The sequence below is a fragment of the Octopus bimaculoides genome, chromosome 21 (genome assembly GCF_046866305.1).
Source record: "Octopus bimaculoides isolate indiv1 chromosome 21, ASM4686630v1, whole genome shotgun sequence".
In the NCBI taxonomy this organism is placed as follows: domain Eukaryota; kingdom Metazoa; phylum Mollusca; class Cephalopoda; order Octopoda; family Octopodidae; genus Octopus; species Octopus bimaculoides.
In genome coordinates this window covers 36,263,627-36,288,285 of record NC_142948.1, presented here as the reverse complement: position 1 = coordinate 36,288,285, position 24,659 = coordinate 36,263,627, and the positions used below count along the sequence as shown (strand labels likewise).

The window sequence follows — 24,659 nt, the reverse complement described above, 5'->3', positions numbered from 1 at the left end:
ACCAGTTTTATGTTCAAACCAGCCAGATGCAACCTCTCACACCTACCCTACAATGTCATTCTAAAAATAAGCAATCACATCAATGAAATCTTGAAGCTACAAGAGGATTAATTCAAAACAATTGGAATAAATAAACTTTACATTTGACAGAATAATCTGAATGCTTTATATTTATGTATATATATATGTGTGTATATATATATATATATGTGTATATGTATATATATGTTTATATGTTTATATATATATATATATACATATAAACATATATATATATACATATATATAAAATATATATATGTTTATATATTTATATATATATATATATACATATAAACATATATATATATACATATATATAAAATATATATATGTTTATATATATATATCTATATATATATATATCTATATATATATGTTTATATATATATATCTATATATATATGTTTATATATATATATCTATATATATATGTTTATATATATATATATATATATGTTTATTTATATATATATATATATATGTTTATATGTATATATATATGTATTCCCCTACAAAAGGGGAAGAAAAGGTTTTAGTTCATTAAAGCATGTAATATAGGATGTGGGGTGATTTTTATGAGACATCGGGATGAGGGGATATCTTATATGCCATCAAATATGGTAATTAAATAATATTTTACATACCTTTCTGCGCTTAGCTGGCATTCCACTTAAATATGCATCGCTGAATGGTGTCTGAGGATTCTGGCGTCTTTGATGTTGGATGTCTTGCCTGATTATAGGAACCCATTCCTGAAAAAGAACAAAGGAAGAAGATTCATTTTTAAAAACCAAAAATTGACGTTAAAAATTTCTAAATATTTAGCTTATATAAAAAATAAAAATTCATTTCTATACATTGCTGTTTAAGAATAGATCTACTTCCTACATACATGTTCTGAATGATTAGGTCTAATGTGGTATTTTAATCCCTGTAGGTTAATGTGGCCTTGTAGACAGAGTCAGAAATTAATGGAGAGGAAATCATGGTCCTTCTAATAAGATTGGGGTGGGGGGGAGCATACACAATTTCAGTGAGAAACCCAGTGAGATATTGGTTTAAAGAACAATAAATGTAATGTGGGGTTTTCTATGTTACTAATGTGTAGAAGTAATGCAGCAGGGACCACATGGATTGCAGATGACAGACACTAAATTCATCCATTCTAAAGACAAGGAATTTCTCAAAAAACAAGTCTTTTTTTTTTTTTGTAAGTGTCATGAAAACCATTTTGTCTACAGGAAGCATGGCCAGACTAAGCAAAGCACATAAGACATGCTTCAGCATCAGGCAGGGCACACTGTTCGGAAAGTGCTGTGGGCCAGTCTGCCCATGACTGATCTGCAGTTTCTCATAAGATATGCAGGAATGGTGCAACATTACACACCGAAATGCATTTCTTTTTCTCCTAACAGTTGCATGGTTCTGAAAACATGAATATTTGCTAATCATCAAAGGAATACAGCAGGTTTTTTTTTTGTTTTGTTTTGTTTACTATGTATCAATCATTCAACTGTGAATGTTCCTACAGAATACATGTGAACAGATTATGAAATTGCAATAATTGAGGATTGGAGACAAAACGTTGAAAATTTAGAAGGGGGAGAAAAAATAGCACTTACAGCTGGAACCACACTGCACCAGTCGTCTCCATTACTTGTAGTGGTAGGAGCAGCAGCATTAGTCTGTTCCACAGCAAGAGTAAGGGGCACAGTTGCAGCTGTAGTAGTAGTAGCAGATGTCTCCTCACTGTTCACACCATTAACCAACTTAGGTTTGCTTTCTTTATTTTTAGTAGTAGTGTCAGGTTTACTATTATTATTAGTCACCTGCAAAGAACAAAGCAATTGACAGAATCCTCTCAGGTCGGCATCATTAAAATATTGACAAAAATGCACCAATTCTTGACAGCAAGACTGAACAAAGTGCTAAATATATATATGCAGGCTACTGTAAGTATGAGTTGACTAATGCTTAGGGAGTGGAATTTGGCAGATAGAAACTGTGTGGAAGATTGCACATGTATTGCATTCATTTAAGTCTTGCAATTTAGTTCAATAAAATAAGAAATGTGGGAAATACGATAAACAGAAACGCTTGGAGGCAGTTCTAGCATGGCCACAGTTCAATGATTCAAATTAGTAATATATACACATTTATTCATCATGATGCTAATGATGATGATATATGCATCATGATCCAAGTCAGTTGTTATAGACAGGTAGGATAGAATGTATAATGGTCATCTATACCCTCTAACCAGGATTGCATCTGAAGGTTTCAGTCAGCCAGTCTTGAATAGCTAACTATACCACATGTACACACATTAGACTAAACATTTCTAACATAAGGATGTATTGAACATTTTTAGGTTTCTGTAACAGAAAACAAAATAATATATTAATAAAGAGATGACAAGATAAAACTAATGCAGTTTACCGTTAAGGTCATCATCATAGTTTAACTCTAAAACATTTAATCCAGCCCAAATATTCCACTTGTTTTATATTCGAACTGACCAGATCCACCCTACCACACCTATCTGGCAATGTCATTCTAAAACTTTATAAAGATACCATTGAAATCTTAAAGCTGCAAGATAATGCATGATTAATTTTAAAAAATGTGAATAAATAAGCAATTTGAAGGTTAACGGGTTAATCCTTAAGTATTTAAACTGGCAGTAACCCAGCCCAAATATTCTACCTGTCCACATCCAGCCTCTCACCAAAATATAAGAATCTTGTAGCTTTCAGATAATGCGAGAGAAAGCCATTCTCACCAAATTAGGATTTGTAAGTTCTGTGAAAATTTCAACATTTGGTTTTGTTTTCTTTAAAATAAATTGATTTTATTTATTCCTTTTTTTTTTTTTTGTAATTGCTGATATAGTTTCAAGTAAATAGTAATTCCAACATGGAAGGATTTTACACCTTTAATCATAACCGTGCAACACCTTTAATCATAACCATGAGGTACCAAATGAAGCATCTCAGTCAAGTGCATTTACCATATACTTAGTTGATCTAAGCCCTGTAAATCCTGGCTACCAAGACATGACGGTCACAGCAGGTACACCTTTAATTATTGAGTAGCTTACGATGAAGGTAGGTCAGTCCACATTATTCCATAAAGAGCACAGGGTCAGTTTCTCTAGCGTATATATATATATATATATATATATATTCCTGTCTGGAGAGGATGCCAGTCTGTCGCAGGATTATTCATTTTTACCGGCTGAGTGGACTGGAACAACAATGAAATGAAGTATTTTGCCCAAGAACACAATGCATTTGCCCGGTCCAGGAATTGAAACTATGATCATGAGTCGAACACCCCCTAACACCTGAGCCACTCTACTTACATTGAAAGTCTGATACTAAAAATAAAAACGAACTCTTACTTGAGATGTTGCTGAAGTTTCTGAATCTACTTCCATAGGGGATGCTGCTTCGCTTTCAGCAACCTCAGGAACAGCCGCCGCTGCCGTCACTTCTGGTGGATTTGGTTTCGCAGATTCCTTATTCGCTGCAGAAGCAGAATCTTTCCAAGCAATGTAGTGTTGAATGTCGCTCTCAGTCTGCTGAGGGTGGAAACCGTTCAGCTGTAGTGTTGCCATGGTGATTAGGGACTGCTGCATCATTACATTGATACCATTGGTCAAATGTTGCTGGAAAAAGAGAATGACCACAGGATGAATTAACTGCAACCTGGTCGAGTGGTCAACATCACACATCAAACAATATCTTACACTTTTCTTACCATATTTCTGTTGAAATAACGGTATGCGGATGGGATGCCAAGTGCAGTTTTGCCAAAGGATTAACCAAATGAACAAGATGCCGAAAAGACATAAAAAAATTATAATTTGATCTCGTTAAATCTTAAGTGCCAAATTGGTGAATTGGTCATTAAACTTTGAAGGTAGGAATGTTTTTCACCTTCCTTCTAAACAGGTGGGAGTTGGTGACAGGAAGGGCATCCAGCCATAGAAAAATGGATGTTAAAACATTGAAAAATATGATGGAAGATTTTAATTCAAAATACTTTAAAAACCTACAACCAAGGGTGGTCTTAAGTAGGTTGGCATCAAAAGGTATAAAGAAGTCAGTTTCTTCACAATGCATTTATTTAAATGAGTAATAAATAGACAAAATATTAACTTACCAATCGATCATGCACCACTCGCTGGAAAGCCGGGTGACCTTCGACAAGACAGAAGCGACCAAGAACAATAAGCTCAGAGAGGAAAGTTTTGAACCAGTTGTATAAACTTTGACCAAACTCATTGTTATCTGAAAAAGAGACAAAAATAAACATTAGTTGGTGTTATGTACGCAGAGAATACAGGTAGAAGTAAGACATTAACTTGAGTGCAGCCCTGACACAACCTCATCATCATATCTCTATCTCTCTCTCTTCCAATTGGAGTAACCATGTATTTCCCTAACAGTGAAACAACTGTTCCTGTCTGTCATATTTAAACCTTTCCTCATCGGGCATAAAGCCATCTCCCTCATTTGAGAGTTCTTGGCACTGGAGACAAACATGCACAAATACACACGTGCATACAGAAATATACATGTGCTGATAGATATACAAACATAGTTAGATGCTCACATGTAGAGAGAGAGAATGAGACAAACCATAAAATGTCTAATATATCAGCATTGAATTGGTGATGCCAAAGTGTCTCATATTCATGATTATCATACAAAATAAACCATCTATTCATTCTAGTCACAGTTTCATAAGATCAGAAAAAATTTTTTTTTATAAAAATAGGCACTCACCTTCAGATTCTATAGTCAGTTTTATTATTTTAGTATATTGGTGTTTGAGGAAGTTGTCCAGTGTAGCCTCAGCATCAATGTTAGGTTGAACTTCAGATATACTCTGGGATACACAGCAAATTGGATGATATTAAAGCTAACAATATCACAATATTAAACATAAATAACAGTACTTAATTAAACAACTGTTATTGATGTGATACAAGACATTTTTTTCTTTTTCAAAATGTCTCAGGAGCTATATGCAGAGGTGGGCCTTAACTACATGCCTTAATGTTGTTTTCCCCACGACTAAACACTAACCAAGTTGGGGTGCATTAAATATGCTCAAGTGTCTTTTATAGCTTCAAATATTTAAAATCTATCTCTGACCTTGAATTCAAGTAGCAAATTTCAAAAAGCTCTGAGGGACACACAGAGAATATATTCCCAAAAATTCAACTAAATTCTTACAATTTCAATAACCTATCATTTAATGAAGCTGCTCTTAATAAACTTAATTTATGCAAAACATACAAGGATAAAACAAAATCGAAAGTGTTTCTTAAGTATCATTAAGAAATATATTTACTGGGAAAAGATGAAATTACAAATTTTAAGGCAAATTCAAGGAGCAGGAACATTAACCTTTCAGCATTCAGATTCTGCTGTCAAATGGAAGGCTTATTTATTCAGACCATTTTGAATTTATAATAAACTAAGTTGCATCTTTGATATTCCAATGATGTGATTGTTTACTTTTAGAATGACATTGTAGGGTAGGTGTAAGAGGCCTGATTTGGTCAGTTTGAACATAGAATAGGTAGAATATTTGGGCTGGATATGGCCAGTTTTAATACTAAAAGGTTAATCCCATTATAAATACAACATTTTTTACTTACATTGAATTCAAGAAATTGCAGTTATAAAATTCAATTAAAATAAAGGCAGTCTTAGAAAGATTAGCTAAATTGAATTCTTTCTCTTTTTCATTAAGTATATACCTTTTGGGTTTTTTAATAAAATCTTGAATTTTGGGATAAAAACAGTTAGTAAGCAATAATGAAAGAAAATAGAAGATGTACAAAAACAACTTACAACTATAGCTTTAATTTCAGCTCTCATTTCAGTTAATAATTGTAATACAGCATTCTGAATATTGGCTTCTGTAGGTTCAGCATCATTAAGAATTTGATGAAGAAAGAGTTCTTTAAGAGGTGTTCGCAATCTATTGAGAGGCTCAGAGTTACCCAGCAAAACGGTCATAAGATCAGAAATAGTCAAGTGACGTGATATACATTGAAAGATGTCGTTGGTGAGTCCTAGCAAAAAAAAACAGAGGTGAGATTTTATGTGCGTATGAGTATGCACACACACACACATGCACATAGATGTATATGTTTTGAAAGAAGTTGGCAATTTCAAACAAAAACAATTTTTAAAGTTCACTTTTGGAATGTTTTGACATAAAACAACTAAATCTTATTAGCTGTGTCCGTAATTAAAATTTAATTATGTATACAACTTACAAAATTTGTATGTGAAATGGAATCACCATTATGTTCTTCTGGAGGAGACTGTTCAGAAAGCTTTATAGCATTATTAGTTGTTTGAATGGAAAAGTTATCAGCCTGAGAGAGTGGATATTTTTAAAGATAGTCTTTAAACGCTCCCAAAGTTGGGGGTGTAATATATTTCCAGCAATTCACCAACAATAAAGACATTCCATTTCATAAAGACCATAAAGTAGATTCAACAAACGAAACATTAAACTGGGGGGTTTTTTCTGTATTTCTTACTGTCATAATTCTTTTTTATTTTCCCCAAGTTTTTGCCTTTGTTGCAGTTTATTCTTTGTTATAAGTGTTGATGATGATGATGATATACCATTGAGGTTGTCCTTGTATACATGCATGTCCCCAGCATCCCTCTCCAGTGGAGTGTTTCTAATCCTGTGGGGTCGTGGGTGGTGGTGCCATATAAACGCACTCATGCTGGTGCTGCGTAACAGCACCCAGTACATTCTTAAGTGGTAGGCATTAGGAAGGGCATCCAATCGCAGAAACCATGCCAAAACAGACATGGAGCCTGGGCAGCTTTTCAGCTCCTGTCAAAAGGTCCAACCCTTACCAGCATGGGAAACGAATGTTAAATGATGATGATGACAACAACCTTCAGTCTGTCATGGCCTACCAGCTTTACATGGCTGTTTAAATTGATCGAAATAAATAACTAATATTAAAATCATTAATTTCTGAAACTGAAAAGCTGTGGGCACAGCTAAGGTTAAATGACAAGATTCCAGGTTTGATCCCACTACACAGCACTTTGGGGCAAGTGTCTTCCACTACAGTCTCAAGTTAATTAAACTGTGGCTGCACTCCATTTTTTAATATAATACAAATAAATGACTCACCTTCAAAATGCTCTATATCCATTTCTTCGCCAATGGTACTAAAAAAATCCCAAATTGTGCCCACATTTTGCTGGCCGGTTGCAGCTTGCATCAAGTTATTGATAATGCCCTGGATTAACTGAATGATAGCTTCATCTGGTATTACTTGAGTGCCACTTGTAGTCTGGCTTGTCGTCCCGGAAGACGATGTTGAACTGGACTGGCTCTGGGTTGTAGCAGCATTATTAGAACTTGTACTGGCAGTTGCAGTACTTCTTGTACTTGTGGTTGTTGTAGTGTTAGTTGCACTGGCAGCATTGCTGCTGTTGTTTACTGTTGTAGTCTGTAAGCCACCAGATGCAGTACTTCTCTGCAGGGGAAACGTAAAATACAAATAATAAATGGTTTCAAAAGAAATCTTAACAAATTAACAATAGTTACAACACAGATTCTGCTTTCTTCAGATCCTTCTATGAATTTCCAACTTAAAAAAAAAAACATCTGAGCAGTTATTTATAACTGAAACCTTGTTTATATTTCTAACACACTAACGGCCCACGTGTACCGCTGGTAGTTCATCACAAACTTCACACAAACTGCCATTGAGCTCTATCATTTAAGCTTAATTAAAATATGGTTTGTTTTTAAAGTTAATTATACTTAAATCCAATTCTTTGCCTTATATTTTTTTTCATGATATTTTACCTCACAACTTTTTTGTGTTCATTCAATAATCCAGCATTTTAACATCACAGCAACTTTGCAAAAGACATTCTGAGATACCCAGAAAATAAACTTACAGCTGATCCTTGAAAGAAGTTCCTTAAAGCCTGTACAAAAGTTGTTGGTTCCAAAGGAGCTTCGGTGCTACTGATGGTGGTAGTGGTTGTGGTACTGGTTGGCTGGGACCGAGCCAGGTTACGAGAGACCATGGCAAACACTGGACTTGCCATGCCTCCAATGGCCTGGGAGATTTGGGAAATTGATACTGGTGTTGCAACAGGACGCTGGTTAGCAGCATTTCCACCTTGTGTTTGTGTATCTACAACAGAGAAGGGAGTAAGGGCACATCATGCATTTTAAAATCCAATTCTAGGATACAGAGTTTAATATCAAGGAAGGTTTGCTAACACAGTTCATAATTGTGACCCGACAAACAGTTAAAAATTCTAAAAAAAAGATAAAAATACAGTTTATGTCAAAATTAAAACAAATTATTCTTTGAGAAAACTGAAAGCTGATTAAATAAACTTTATTATTATTATTACTATTACAATGCAATAAAGGTAGTTCTTACTCTCACTTGGTGTGTTAGTGTTGTTAGCACTTGAAGAATCATTTGTTCCAAGTAGACCAGCCATAACAGCAGCCACCACATCACCAAGAGCTGTGTCGGTTCCCTGGGAGAGGAGATAAATCAATGAGTAAACATGTCAGACAAGCAGGAAGAAGAACCAAAGAAGAATACAAGGCATGATGATCGTAGAAGAAAAAGAAAATCCAAGATTTAATTATCAAAGAAAGAAAGAAAGACTACAAGATATCAAGATCATAAAAGGAAGAATACAAGACATAATGATCAGAGGAAGAAAGGATACAAGATGTAATGATCAAAGGACACAAGATGTAATGAGAAAAGAATGAAGGACACAAAACGGAATGATCAAAGATGGAAGAATATAAGATGTAAAATCAATAACTAAAACTGTGAAACAAAAGATTAAAGATGAAGGACAAAGTGTTGTTTCTCACCTGGTTCGATGACTGTTGAGATGCTGCAGCAGCAACGTTTGCTGCAGCTGCAGCGACAACGTTAGCAGTAGTTGCATCATTCTGAGCCTGAGAGGAGAGGAAATGTCTGGATACGCAGGGGAGGTACGGATCGATGGTACGGGCAGGATGCTGTCCACCTAGGAGACCTTGAATGTTGGGTACATTTCCAGGTAAGACTACAGTGGGCCGACCAACACCAGTACCAATGTTGCTGCTACTACTACTACTGTTGCTGCTGCTACTACTACTAGAAGAGGAGGAGGTTGTGGATGTTGTACCACCAGTGCTAACTATTCCAGGTGTTCCACTAACATTGATGCTGCTAGTAACAGTGCTGCCACCAGGTGGACAGTTGCTACTGCTGGTATTAGTACTACTACTGCTGGCAGCAGTAGTAGTAGTATTATTAGACATGGAACTAGTAGTTGTAGTAGATGTTGAAAGGTTGGGTCCAATGTTAACCTGGAAAGTTCTCTCTGGAAAAAACGAAAAAATTAAACCGACAATTAGTGTTATTAAATTAAAAATAAAATGAATTAAAAACAAGTAAAAAAAGTAATCATTTCTTTTTAAAAATTTTAAAACATCATTGTTTGTTTTTAATAGGAGAACTCTAAAGTAGATAAAGCTATAAACAAAAGAGTGTAAATCCCCATGATCATCATCACCATTTAACGTCCATCTTCCATGCTGGTTTGGGCCAGACAGTTTGACAGGAGTTCAGCAAACCAAAGAGCTGCACCAGGTGCCAATTGTCTGTTTTGGCATGGTCTCTACAGCTGGATGCCCTTCCTAATGCCAACCACTTTACAGAGTGTACAGGGTACTTTTTTTGGTGCAGATTTTCTACAGCAGGATGCCTATCATCAGTGATATTTGCCCATGGTCTGACATGACTTCATATGATGTCAAGACAAAGATGCACACAATATATATATATATATATATATAAAATCATTGTCATCGTTTAACATCCACTTTCCATGCTGACAAAGGTTGGACAGTTTGACTGAGAACTGGTCAGCTGGGAGGCTGCACCAGGCTCCAATCTAATTTGGCAAGGTTTCTATGGCTGGATGCCCTTCCTAACACCAACCACTTGCGTGCCACTGGGGTAGGAGCCAGTCAGGCGGCACTAGCATCAGCCACGCTCAAATGTTGCATTTTACGTGCCAGCGGCATGGGTGCACAGCAATAAATATATATATATATAACATTAAACTGAAGAACTATAAGACTGATAAAGGCTAGCAGGCTGAAACACTGAAGTCACTATCACTCCTGTTCTTTTACAAGTTCAATACACACACAAGTGAAATGTATAAAAAAATTTTTAATTTCATCCTTACGCATTGATGATGTGTTAGAGGTTGATGTTGAAGTCATATCTGAACTGACCACATGAGCAGATATACTGTTGACAGTCAGCGAATCAGGACCAACTTCTACAAACAGGTAGGGACTAGAACTTGAAGTAGAAAATGATTGTCCAAGAGAAATAGGAGTGCTGCTAGTTTGGGCAGTTGTTGTCTGCAGGTAGAAAAAAAGAAAAAGAAAAACAAGTAAATAAGCAGTCAACAGATTCTGGGAAACAGAAAAAGCAAAATATTATTATTCTACAAATAACAATCAAAATAAGAGAAATCTAAAAGAATTCCTAAGAGAGAGCCAGAAACCTTGGTAGTGGAGAGGCTACAATTGATTTGACTGAGCCCAGTACTTGAGTGGTATTTTATTGACAGCCTTGGGATAAATGGTTAAGTCGACCATGGCAGGATTTGAACTCAGAATGTAAAAAGATGTAACCAGGTACCACAGCAAGCAGGTGAGGTGCAGGCATAGCTGTGTGGTTAAAATGTCTGCTTCACAAACATGTGGTTTTAGATTCAGTCCCACAGTGGAACCATGGGCAAGTGTCTTCTGCCATAGTCCCAAGTCAACCAAAACTTTGAGAGTGGATTTAGCAGAGAGAAACTGAAAGAAGCCCAGTGATTGTGTGGGTGTGTGTTCAACCCAGCAAAACATCCAAGATATGACAGCCAAAGAGAGAGAGGGTTGCACCAGCACCCAGCTGAGTAGACCAGGGACTATATAAATTGAACTCACAAACTTATAAGCTGAATATCCTTACCACAAGGCCACACATCTTCACAGAGGGTATCTGGGGTAGTGTTGCTCGACAAGTTGCACAGCTTGGATATTAAGGAGTCTCCTCCACAAGTCAAGCTGCTACCTCTCCCCAATGAGAGGTCACGCCTCTGATCCTATGAACATGGGATTAGAATGTCAGGGGAAAGAACTGCAAGATGGGTTCTACAAACCAAGCCAACCAACATGGAATTCATGAGTAGGCCAAGAACAAGGTGGATGGATAATATCCATAGTCTTAGTCGGTTACACTTGAGAATCCAGCCAGAAAATTTAATGATGGTTGCTTCTGATTGGACCCAGTGAAGGAGATGACTTAGGACTCTACCCCAACAATAGACAAGAAATAGTGTGTGGAGAAGATGACTGGATGGGTGGATGAGCAGAAGTGTTTTCCTAGCAACTAATGAGCTTAATTAATTACCTGAGAAGAATTAGTAGAAAATACTGTAGATGGTAGTGTGATGAGAGGTACTGGGGTAGTGCTGGCAGATGTGAAAGTTCTAGAGGATGATGTTGTTGAGGTAGCTGGTACTGCAGTTGATTGTGTTACATTACTGCTGAGGCTACTACTACTAGTGTGGCTACCACCACTGGTACTGTGACTCCCGGCTGTGCCACTTGCAGCCGAGGCAGAACGAAGACCAGGATTGATCGCTGAAAAGTTTGGTATGATGTTTCCTCCCGGAATCCTGTACTGGCCCTGGTAAAAGAAAATGATAACATTAACAGAATGCCATTAGGGATGATGGTTCCAATCAGAAATTACAACAAATATTTTTTAAAAGTCAGTAAAATGCATCAACAGTACATGGTATTATATCACAAATCATCTTCATCAAGATCCCTTTACTGATGCTGACAGCCGTTGGGGTGCCACTCTAGATGCTTTCATAGTCAACCATTGTCATTTGTCTCTGTTCTGTCATGCATAGCAGGTTCGCTGTGTTGCGACTGTTCAGTTCTTGATGTTGTCAAACCAGGATTTTCTCTGCCTCTCTTTTGCCCTCCCTCACCCGTGCCCTGAAGAATGGTTTTTGGCAAGGAGTCGAGCCAGGATACATGGCTGTACGAGGCAAGCTTTCATCTTTTCACCTGTATAAACACTGGTTCCTGACAGCCAGTAGATTTGTTAACTTGCTGCCTGACCATTTTGTGCTCTGTGTATGGGATTTGTAACAGCCTTCTGAAGCACTTGTGCTCAAATGCCTGGATTCTTTGCTCCATGTCAGTTTGTCAGGGTCTAGCTCTCGCACCCAAACAGAAGGATCAAAGTCACCAGAGTCTTCTACACTCTGAGTCTTGTTGGAAAACTAATGGAATTCCTTTTCAATATGTTGTTCAGCTTCATCATGGCAAATAAGTTACTGTTAATGTGTATAATAGTGGGGGAAGAGCTTTAGAAAGCAACTAGGATTAATTATGCAGTGAGTGGTTGTGGAAGCATGGTGCGTGTGCACTTGACATCATGTGATGGTTCTAAATGCACATTACTGTCAAATAAAGGATGTTAATCATTTCCAATTTTCCAGGTCAACATATCTGGTCAATGGAAGATATTATATTACCTTGCCTGGAAACAGGTGACAGTTGGCAAACAGGAAAAGCATTTGGCTGAAGAAAAATCTGCCCCATACAAGCAAAGAAAAGTGGATGTTAAATGTGAATGATGATGATTGATGATAATGAATCACTGTCCCAATTTAAATATGTTTTAGTCATTGTTAGTTTGACTTACATTCACTGGTATGGATCCTGTTGATAGAGTTGAAGGGATCAAACCTGCCAATGCAGGCATGGCTGTGTGAGCATGGAGATGACGTGGTGGAGACTGACTAAAGTCAACAGTAAGGTCACTGACACTGTGATAGATGTGACTCATGTAATGCAGGCACTCGGACACACCATTGAATATACGCTCACTCTCTTGGCGTGCTTCAGTCTGAAAGCAACAGAGAAACGTTAAACAGCTTGTTTTATTATTAGAATATTTAAATAGTTAATGATTTGGAAGATGAAAAACGTGTAAGACAAAAATAATAAAAAGAGAGAGAGAGAGAGAGAGATAACAAGAAGAGGGAAAGAAAAAAGAGAGAGAAAGATAACATATAAGAAAATAGAAATAAAGAGAGAAAACAAGAAAAATAGAAAAAAAAAAGACAGAGAGAAAAGAAAATTACAAAGAAAGAATGAGAGACATAACAAAATATCTAAGCTTCCTCTCCCCACTGCAAAACAATATATTACTAATGGATAGATATATTTTACTGCAGCTGGCCAAGTTGTTTATGTGCCGAATGGTCTGTGCTTGTGTCCTATATAAAGGAAATTATTGCTGTTTCTGTACACTTGGTTATAAATAGGCATTATGAGGATGCACAGTTCAATGCTATAAGCAACAGGTACACTAAATATGACCATTGTCTTATTGGGTTTTCAGTACTTGGCTCAAATCCTCTCACAAGTTAGGAGAGGAGAGAGATTCTATCAATATTATTATTATTATTATTATAATACTCAGACATATCTGAATAAATCTTTATAGAGTAAAAGGAACAATCAAATGCAAATTTATAAAGATATAAGTAACAGTTAAGACACAACAGTCTTGTATAAGACAACTATGTGAAAATTGTTCATAATGGAATTTTTTTCTCTCTCATAAATTGAAGTAAAAATACATGTATTTTTTTTTTAATCTTTAGCATGAATGAGACTTGCAGAATTTATATAAAAGAGTGAACAAATCAGGAAGGAAAACATACTTGTTCACTTGTATAAGAGGCATCATTTTGTGCCAATGTTGTATATTGTGTTAAGAATGGCTGCAGTCTTCTTTGGACTTCTTGAAGTTCTGTCATTAGTTCAGCAACAACTGTCACTGGTGGTGGGCTACAGAAGAGGAGGAGGAAGGGATTTGAAGAAGCGGATAACCAAGACTAATCTTACTGCTAATACGATTTGCCAGATGAAATCCAGAAAAAACAATAAGCAATGACAGCAAGTAAATATCAATTTAAATAAATAAAGTAACGTTAATGATGATAGCAAAAAAAAAAAAAAAAAAAAAGGGATAAAATTTATTTGGAACACAAAATTCTTACTCCTGAACAAAATACAAGTGTCTGAATGAACCTAGCAAAACAAATGACCACTTAAAAAAATACCGTAGTTCTGATATAATTTTCAAAATATTTGAAGTCTTGATATAACTGTTGAATATTGTAGCTTTAAAACATTGCTGTTTTAATTCAATTAAATATTGTAGTTTTGATATAATTGTTAAATACAGTGTTTCTTCAGCCAGGTTTCGTACTAAGATACTAATCAGTTCCTTCGACAGACTCCTGTCATATGTATTTCAGCTTTAATCTCAGCTCATTTAACAAACAAACTCATGTTCAGCCTGTAGTTCTTCTACAACTGAAGTATTCTCTCAACTAAAAAATAACTTAAACAATCACGTTTAACACTTCTTTGCTCTTCTGAATTTTCATTGTCCAAAGTGTCAGATGTCTTTACAAATACATTTCGAGTATTCAGTATGGAAGAAGAACCTCAAATATGTTAAACGTAACAAGAGTTCTTAATTTTCAACTTACTTCTCCAATCCATTCAAGCTCAGAAAAAATGGACATAAAATGATGACTTAAGTAAAGCTTCACCATTTGTATGGAGCTTGTGTCAGTCAGCATGGCATATTATGATAGATGCATCAATAAAGGATTGTAATTAAACAAATTACAACACTATCATCATCCTTTTAACGCTCACTCTTCAATGCTTGCATGGGTCAGACGGAATTCTAAAATTCTATGAACTATAAACTGATGTGTTACTTTTATCCACTTCTATGCATCATATTTATCATTTAACTGTGTAACCCTGTCACACCACCAACAGCTCCTTGACTGCCTTTCACAGAATTCATTTGTATTATTGTTATAATAGGTTGGTGCAAAAATAACTGCAGTTATTGATTATAGTTATTTTGAAAGATGATGCATATTTTTAGAATAAACTTCAGCTCAACTATGTTTTTATACCATTTTGAAATGCAGATTTCAGTCTATTGATTTATGCTAATGGTCTTGCTTCCACAATAGTTGAATATTTACAGCTGTCAAATGAAAGACAGACAGTTCAAGATAGATTGCGAAGTAGTTGAAACGGCTTGCAATATATCACTAAGAAAAAAATATCAAAAATGAATTTAATAAGAGAATTTTCTAGAATGTAAAGATACTGGATTAACAAAGTCCTAGATAAATTATTCAATAGTCATACAAGTTTGTCATGATTTTTATATCAACTCAAAGTGAACTAGAAAGAAAAACAAAAAAAGAGATCAATTCAAACCTTGGTCCCTGAGAATTGCTTGCAGTACTGGGTTGATCATCACTAGATGGCTGAGCAGTACCACTTTGGCTAGGAGCTCCTGGAACTGGTTCATTGCTATTTCTTTGATTATTGGTGCTTTGTTGGTTACTGTTGGCCGACGGATTCTACAACAAAAGAAGCCAATACATCTAACACTGATCAAATTGTCAAAATAGAATTTTATCTGTTTAGAAATAACATTGAAGAGTAAATGAGGATGAATTTCATAAAACAATAAAAACTGATCATTCATGCAGGGCCTTGGAGACTGGAGAGAGAGAGAGAGAGAGAGAGAGAGAGCAGAGGGTATGATTCAGCAGGGTACTGCTTGATACAATAGGAAGCACTACATCAAGATACCGAACTAAGCTAACCTTCAATACAATCTGTTGCAAACTTGAACATTTGCAATAGACCATGGGGGTACCTTCAACAAGTGTCTTTTGCAATAGCCTTAGGACAACCAAAGCCTTATGAATGGATTTGGGAGACAGACACTAAAAGACTATCACTTGTATATTGTGTGTGTGTCTGCTTTCCTTGATATAGTTGTAAACACTGGGCCTCACTAAGGAAATGGTTAGCTGTTGCTATGCCGATACACTCGACTTACCTATGCAAGCATGCAGATATAAAAGTGACGGTTCGACATACCTCAAGACGAGATAAAGCCATGTTAACCAAGTGCAATAACTTTCTGATGTGGTTTATTCTTTGTTGAGATTCATTCATCTGCTGGACGGGAATCTGCCCCAAATTGATATGAACATCAACAGCCGAACCATCAGCCTGAAAAAGACACAGATGGAGAAGCAACGTTAGAAAAACAAGGCAATGAATGAGCAAACCCCTAAATTTAGCAATTCTAACTTTTTATGTAGAAAAAGAATATATATATATATATATATATAAATATAGACAAAATCAAATTTTAAAATTGTAACTCTGGGAGCATTAAGCAGAAATCTGTAAAGTAATTTACCGATGCCCTCGTAGAGACTCTGGCATTCCTTCCGAGCTCGCCTATATTGTGAACAGCTTGTTGAACAATATTCTGGGAGGGATAAAATAGAAAAAAAGACAGGATTACTTTCTTCAAATATAATATATTTCATAGCAAAAACAATGGCTAATGGAAAATCTATTTTAATTAAGTTTTATTAACTGATTCAGAGACATATCGATAATGTACATTTAATAAAAAGAATGGAAAATATCAAAAATATCCTTTAAATCCCTTAATTCATTGGTTTTTTCAATGGTCATCTGAGTCTCTCATTTCCACCAACCATCTAAAATTAATTTCTTTTTTTTTTTTTTAACATGTTCAACTTTATTAAACAACATAACTTTTATTTCTAAATTTCAACTGAAAATTGAAGTTTTAAACATCTAATATTGTCAATCAGTCCTAGTACCTACACACACACGAAGCAATTGTGCAATTCTTAGGGTGAAAATATTTCAGATAGAGTCTTCACACAAAGAGATTTAACACACTGAAGTTGGAGCAAAGCTAGAGATTATGACTCAATGAATATCAAATTCTAGCTGAACAAAGATCTTCTGGATGAAAATATAAAACTTAAAAACTGTGAAATCATTTTAAACACAGACAGAATCTATTGTTTCTTTAGCATTTAAACCTGCCATATCCAGCCCATATTCTACTTGTTTCTTTGTTCAAACCAGCCACATCCAGCCTCTTACACCTACCCTACACTGTCATTCTAAAAATAAAACCTTGACACTGAGACAATGCATGATTACTTTAACCCTCAGATTATCCTGTTAAATACGGTTGTTCATTCACATTGTTTTGAATTAATTGTAGATTATCTTATAGCTTTGAGATTTCGATGATGGGGTCGCTTACTTTTAGAAAGACATTGAAGGGTAGGTGTGAGAGACCTGATCTAGTTAGATTGAACATAGAACATGTAGAATATTAGGGCTTCATATGGCCGGTTTGAATGCTAAATAAGCATTACACCTGATAGAGTAATTTGAATGCTAATGAGTTTAAACTATAGGAAACTGGTTGGAGACAGGTAAAAAGTCTTACCTGAACCTGATTCGGATCCAGAATGTCTGATGGTAAAGTAAAAGAACTGACAACAAAACTGTTGACATCTCTCGGAGGAGGAGGTGGCGCTGAAGCGGTGGTTGAGTTGACACCACCATTATCTATAGGGCTGGTACTGTTAGGACGTGGTGGGGGTCTTTGCACAACATGTATCACTTTGCCATGAACATCTAAAAATTACATAAAGTGAAAAAAAAAAAAAAACGTTTTATATTAACAAGACATTATCATCATAAATATCAGTATCATATAATTATCATTATCATATAATTATTCTAATTTCAGGACAGGGGTAGCAATTTTGAGGGGTTGGTACGCAAGTCGAATATATCGACCCAGTACGTGACTGTACTTTATTTTATGAACCCCAAAAGGATGAAAGTTGATCTCAGCAATATTTGAACTCAGAATACCACCATGATCAACTTTGCCATTCATCTTTTTGGAGTTGATAAAATAAGTACCAGCTGAATATTGGGGAGTGGGTCAATGTAATTGACTTACTACCTCCCCTAACATTGCAGGCCTTGAGCCAAAATTCAGAATTTTTATTATTATTATTATTATTGCTATTTGAAGAGGAAAAAACTTTCCAACAACTTACTAAAGTCTTTTAAAAGTTTTTCATCTTGAAGCACTCTGCCTTGGAAAATCAGCCTCTGTGTGTCTGCGGGAATTGACTAAAAAGAGAAAAACAAATATTTTATCAACAGTTTATAGTAACATTTTCAATAAAGACAGAAACTTTGCATAAGTCTGCACATTATTACTGGGTTGGATTAGCCTAGAATTGTTACAGCATCAGATAAAATGTCTTGTGGTATTCAGTTTCAGCTCTTTATACCCAGAGTTCAAATCCAACTGAAGTCAACTTTACCTTTCATCTTTAAAGGGCCAATAAAATTAAGTGCCATAAAGAAAAGAACACTGGGGTTGATGGCTTTGTGCCTAAATTAGAAACTATGACTACTAATAATAGGATAGTGGATTAGTAGAATCATTAGAGATTCAGACAAAATGCCTAATATTCATAGTATTAATACTGCTTCCATCTCTTTTGATTTTTTAATAAGCCCAGTGGCTGTTGGTGACACCAGTTCCTGATTAGGCATTGTGATTCTATGTATATCACTAGCACAGTGGTTGCTGCTATTTCCAGCAGCCAGGCATCGACCATTGACAAAGTAAAGGAAGGCCAAAATCACAATCTGGTAGTCCTAGAAGCAGCAATGGTGGTGATATCTCCAAAACTAGGAGATTCCCTCATGGTAACTATCACAGAATTTTGTATTCTAACACAACATTCATTTTTTTAAGTGGGGACATTACCTTTTGGTATTAATACAACTTCTGTCACTTGAATTATTTTTTGCCTGACATTTAGTTATAGCTCTTTACGTTTTCAAGTTCAAATCCTGGCCAGATCAACTTTATTATTTTTTGGGGGGATCAGTATAATAAAGCACTAAAAGTATTGGGGTCAACATAATTGACTAGCCCTCGCTCCTCAAAACTGCTAACCTTGTGCCTATAAAAGAAAATTACTACTACTACTACCACTACTACAATCATCATCATCATCGGTATACCAAAATCCTAACTCCAATAATAGGTCCAAGACTGTATTAATGGTAGCCTGACACATAACACCAGTTGAAGCAATATTATTTCATCAATGCAGCAAGAACACAAAATAAAACAGAGCTAAAGAAAAAAAGTTCAGAGATTAACTCTTTGGATTACAATAAATGGCTTCTTTTCATTCATATATTTTAACTTAGAATAGCATTTAAAAAGAAACTTACTATACTACTGGCTATTGTTTCCTTAAATTGTCGAACAGTGGTCTGTAAAAAGCAGAAAAGACATGATTAAGAGGGGAAAGAGCTCGTTTCTTAATAATTGTGCATCATGGCAGTAAATAAAACAAAAACTGAATAGAATCTATACAAAATAGGCCAAACAAAGGCAATTAATATTACTCTAGCATCATAATTACATATATATATATACACCTTTTTTTAATAAATCTACTTTGATATGCATCATAAATTATTGTAGAAGAAAAGTAACTCACATCATCTGCAACACTATGGCTCTTAGTTTGACCATCAAGGGTCTTTACAGAAACATCAATCATCTTGGATGGTGATATCTGTTGTAGGCTATCCAATTATCTACAAAGAAATATACAGCAATTTAACATACAAACATATCTTAAAATAACTTTTATTTAAAAATATAGACATGTGATAATAATTATGACAATGAAATAAGACTCTGACTTGTCAAATCTTGGATATTGGTCAGGGGTGGGGACCTTTATAATACAAATGTTTTCTAACTAAAAATCTGAAAGAAAAAAAATCTATTAACTGACCTGCAATTCCATCAAATGTAAACAATTTTATGATTGAAAAGTTTTGTACATCAGTTACAAAGTACAAACTGTTATTGTTATTGTTATTATTATTATTATTATTAGTATTACTAAGGTGATGAGCTGGCAGACTCATAAGCATGCTGGACAAAATGCTTAGCAACATATCTTCCAGCTTTACATTCTGGGTTCAAATTCTGCCATGGTTGACTTTACCTTTCATCCTTTCAGGGTTGACAAAATAAGTACCAGTAGGACACTGAGGTTGATATCAACTACACCCAGCCCCAAAATTTCAGGCTATGTGCCTATAGAAGAGAGAATTACAACTGCTGCTGCTGCTGCTGCTGCTACTACTGCAAGGCTGTAGATTGGTAGGCTCATTAGAGCATGAGATAAAATGTATTAGTTCCGGCTCTTAACATCCCAATTTCAAATTTGCCTTTCATCCTTTTGGGGGTCAATAAAATAAATACCAATTGAGCACCGGTGTCAATATAATCAACTTACTCTCTTCCCTCAAAACAACTGGACTTGTGCTAAAATTAGAAGCAAGAGCAGATGCTGCAAAGCACAGTGTCCAACACTTAACAGCTCTGCCAATTAATATTTCTGTCACCCTCTGAAAGAATGAAACTCAAATCAGCAAGGTTTAAGATTTTCATTTTATTCTGGTATGATTTTTATTTTACAGCATTTTTTTAAAGCCCTGTAACTGTCTCGAGTCCAAGGACTGATAGGCCAGTTTACCCAGTTTCAATGGCATATAACTGGCTGCAGTCACAACATCCCCCTTCAATGGGACACCAGCCCTTCACGGCATAACTCATTTACAGCTGAGTGGACTGCAGCAACATGAAGTGTTTTTTGCTCAATTAAATCAATCCCAGTACTTATTTTATCATTCCCTTTCTGATGAACCAGCAAGTTACAGGGACATAAACAAACCTACACTAGAAGCCAAGCAGTGAAACAAAAACACATATACACAACAGGCTTCTGTACAGTTTCCATCTACCAAATTTATTCAGAAGTTATTTACAATCCTGGGGCTATAATAGAAAACACTTGCCCAAGATGCCATGCAGTGGGACTGCACCGGAAATCTCATGGCCATGAAACAATCTTCTTAACCACACAACTATGTCTTCATGTACTCTCATTCATATGTATGTGGGTTAGTTTTTAAATATTTTTACAAGTTGCAAAAGAAAAATAGTTAAGCCTGGCAATTTAAAAAAAAAAACATTTGTGGTTTATGACTCACAGATTTTATCACCATGATAATCTATTATTCCCGCACCTTTATCAGGTGAATCACATATTTTAGTTGAAAATAATCAAACTTAACTTTACTACTACTACTACACCATTCTACAGTCAATCCTCTTATTTTTTCATTATTCTTTAATTTATTTTGCTTTTCTTTTGTAATGACAAAACACTGCAACTAATTAAGCAAAAATGATTGGAATTTCAAAATAAAAAGACGTAAATATGCCATTCAGTACTGTTCCAAATAATTATCAAAGCTATTTATAAATGATAAATTATGCTTAATACAGCCATTTTCAAAATACATTATATTAAAAATGGCCAATACAAATTAGACAAAAGTACTTATTTCGAAGACAATATTCTTCCCAAGCATTAAACCAATACACTTGCTTGTTGTTCCTACACCTGTCGTCTTTTGTTTTCTGTAAATTTGAACTATATATATATATATATATATATATATATATATATATATACACACACACATATATATATAAATAAAAGAACACAAATGAGGTTTCAAATTCACTTCTTTTATATCTAACACCACACCTGGAACCAACTCCAAATCAGACCTACAGTTTATATTGAATTTGGTGTATGTATGTGTGTCTATTATTGTTTGACAACCAGTATTGGTGTGTTTACATTCCCCTAACTTAGCAGTTCAGCAAGTGACTGAAAGAATAAGTCCTAGGTTTACAAAATAAGCCCTGGAGTTGATTTGTTTGACTAAGACCCTTCAAAGCAGTGCTACAGCATGACCACAGCCAAATGATGAATGAAACAAGGAAAAGAATTAAGGAAAAGAATACACAAAATATTTTAATTTTTTTATACTATTCTTAATAATAATTATACAAAACAAAAAAAAAAAACTTTCTTTTATATACAGGATGTGGTGAATAAATTGTCTAAATTAAGCAAAAATGAAAATAACACTGACATCTCATTTTAACAAATATATTTACCAAAATTACATAAAAATATCTTGAAACACTAAAGAGTAAATTTATTCAATAAAATCGCCATTGGCTTCAACCATGGCCTCCAGACCACTTTGGAATCTCCTGCACTCATCTGGACAGTCTCCTTGTTTAAGTTGGTGAATGCTGCCATAATCCTTGCCTTCATTTCACCTTTAGTGTTACAAGGAGTTTTGTTGGTCTCTTGCTCAACTGTGCCCCGTGCATAATAATCAAGGGGGTTGCAGTCTGGGGAGTTAGGTGGCCAGACGTTAGAGGTGATGTGGTCACAGAAATTGTCTGACAGCCATGGCTGGGTCCTCCTGCTTGTGTGGCATGGTGCAGAGTCCTGTTGCTAGACATAGGGCCTTCCAGCAGCCACCCTTTTGACCCAGGGCAGCACTACCTCCTCCAGGCACTTGATGTTAGGCCTCCGTGTTGAGTCTGAGGCCGTGTGGGAAGATGAATGGAGGTATAACGTTGCCATCACTAGTGATCACTCCAAACACCATGATGTTGACTGAATGTTTGATTTTTATCACTCTCGGTACATGTCTTCAGATTGACACCCAAACTCCCTGAAATGTTCGTATTGGAGCTTCCGGCGCGAATGCCAAGCAGTACAGCATGTTGTTTCTAAATTTCTGGCAGAGGGAATTGCATCATGGTGCTGTTTTTCTAACAGACGGTGCCCAAGTAACCCTACTATACTATGTAGTCGACAAAATAAATAAAAAACAATGCGCATACGCGAAATAAAAAATATAAAATGGCGACAATTTATTCATAGCACCCTGTACAGCGAATGGCTATGGAGTAAAGAGGATCCAAAGGCAAAAAATGGTTGCGAACCACTAAGCTGGAGCGTGCCACTCGAAACAGCGCTTAAGTTTGTCTCACCACCACCATCCAGGTTCCCATACTTATAAAGGTGATGAAAAATAAGAGAATGGAAGATGAAAATGATTTGGAATCAAACTACAACACACTTTCCTCGTGTGTGTGGATGTAGCCAAAGAGGTAGCCTCTCTGTGGTCATTCAAGTTCCTAGAAATATCAACCAAATCTCTCTTAAATTACACCCTACCATTCTGAAAAGAGAAAGGCACATCGGATAATAAATTACTGGAGAAGAAATTCAAGAAAGGCGGAAATATCGTCTGTGGTCAATGTTGTCCTAGCTAGATGTGGATAGTCGGTGATGGTCGACTTGCTAGCAAATATAATTGCTGATGGTTCAGGTCCTACCACCTACCACTGTCGTCCATCACGTACACAACAGAAAAGAATTTTACATTCAGCTCGATAAATCACACTCTCTCATATATATATGTGATGAGATAGAGCAGCAATAACAGATACGAGAAGAGGTCAAGCGCTCTGCAAGGAGCAGACGACCACCATATCGCTCGATACAGAAGCATCGTGGCGCGCGCACGCACGCAATTATAAATTGTACACACACACACACACACAAACAAGGCATGGGCAACTTTATTCGAGAAGCGGGCCACACAAGCGTGCCATTCAGAAAGTCCCACGGGCCGCAGGTTGTCTATGACTCATACACACACACGTATATCCCTAGCATGGCTGCAGCCTTTGGCTAAGACCAGCAAAAAATATATATAGAAACACACGTACGCGCGCACATACAAATAAACACAGATCGTAAATTCCACATAACCAAAATGGCTATTCGCTTTAACTAGTATTTAATAAGATTCGCAGCAAGGAAGAGGAAGGAGTTGGTGAAACTAACAAATCGTTCAATTTGAACGAAGTTTTATGATTAGATATGTTTCAATATAAACGATAGAATTCGCTGAGAGTTAAATGTGAAGATAATTTACGCGAATAAGACCAGAGCTAAAAAAAAAAATGTAGCAGGGTGAGATCGTACGCAAAACAGCCATAACAAGGCATCGTTTGTTTTATTTAAAAAATGTACTAAAAGGAGAATTTGGACATTATGTGTATGTATGATGTATAAAAACGACACAAAGAGAAGCATTCTACATATATAAAGGCTTGACTAAAGTAACAGACATACACAAACGTTTCTCTGTCATACATCCAAACGTTTGCGAGAGAGAGTGCGCGTATCCTTGTCGGATGCATAAAAAAAAACTGAAGCGAGCTAACATGGAAGAGTGTAAGTGTAAGCGGTGGCTTTGAGGAGCTAGAAATAGCAGCCGGATATCCCGCAAATCACATAATACCACATTGAAAATGGTGGGACAGAATCGTTACTGTGGATGGATTGCCTTGGAACAAAGGAGAGACAGATAGGGGAGATATAGTACAGTAAATGAAGAGCTTCGAATAAATGAACAGACAAACAATGTGTGTGTGTGCGTAAATATTACTGTAGCAATTTCTCTGCACCAGGATGAGCAAAGAAAGCATTTTAAAGCATAAATGGGGTATAAAATATGAA

The 24,659-nt window shown here is 35.8% G+C and overlaps 1 protein-coding gene across 8 annotated transcripts in view; it reads right to left on the bottom strand.

Moving 5' to 3' along the window:
- The window catches only part of LOC106874408 (large proline-rich protein BAG6), a 32,240-nt gene that overhangs the window by 1,657 nt on the left and 5,924 nt on the right, over positions 1–24,659 (bottom strand). The window contains exons 2-23 of one of the 8 annotated variants that reach the window (XM_052975563.2): positions 19,674–19,773; positions 19,402–19,443; positions 18,201–18,276; positions 17,576–17,766; positions 16,493–16,564; positions 16,165–16,299; positions 15,490–15,635; positions 13,896–14,022; positions 12,869–13,072; positions 11,555–11,833; positions 10,332–10,512; positions 8,962–9,458; positions 8,507–8,609; positions 8,010–8,251; positions 7,231–7,579; positions 5,913–6,136; positions 4,836–4,938; positions 4,210–4,337; positions 3,446–3,712; positions 1,665–1,871; positions 687–794; positions 3–60 (exon numbers count right to left, since the gene is read on the bottom strand). In XM_052975563.2, the coding sequence (XP_052831523.1) occupies positions 43–60; positions 687–794; positions 1,665–1,871; positions 3,446–3,712; positions 4,210–4,337; positions 4,836–4,938; positions 5,913–6,136; positions 7,231–7,579; positions 8,010–8,251; positions 8,507–8,609; positions 8,962–9,458; positions 10,332–10,512; positions 11,555–11,833; positions 12,869–13,072; positions 13,896–14,022; positions 15,490–15,635; positions 16,165–16,299; positions 16,493–16,564; positions 17,576–17,766; positions 18,201–18,276; positions 19,402–19,443; positions 19,674–19,736 (3,762 nt within the window). In that variant the 5' untranslated portion in view covers positions 19,737–19,773 and the 3' untranslated portion in view covers positions 3–42. The remainder of the gene's footprint in view (positions 1–2; positions 61–686; positions 795–1,664; positions 1,872–3,445; positions 3,713–4,209; positions 4,338–4,835; positions 4,939–5,912; positions 6,137–7,230; positions 7,580–8,009; positions 8,252–8,506; positions 8,610–8,961; positions 9,459–10,331; positions 10,513–11,554; positions 11,834–12,868; positions 13,073–13,895; positions 14,023–15,489; positions 15,636–16,164; positions 16,300–16,492; positions 16,565–17,575; positions 17,767–18,200; positions 18,277–19,401; positions 19,444–19,673; positions 19,774–24,659) is intronic. The other 7 variants (XM_089339123.1, XM_014922172.3, XM_052975564.2 and 4 more) reach the window with 7 other exon arrangements.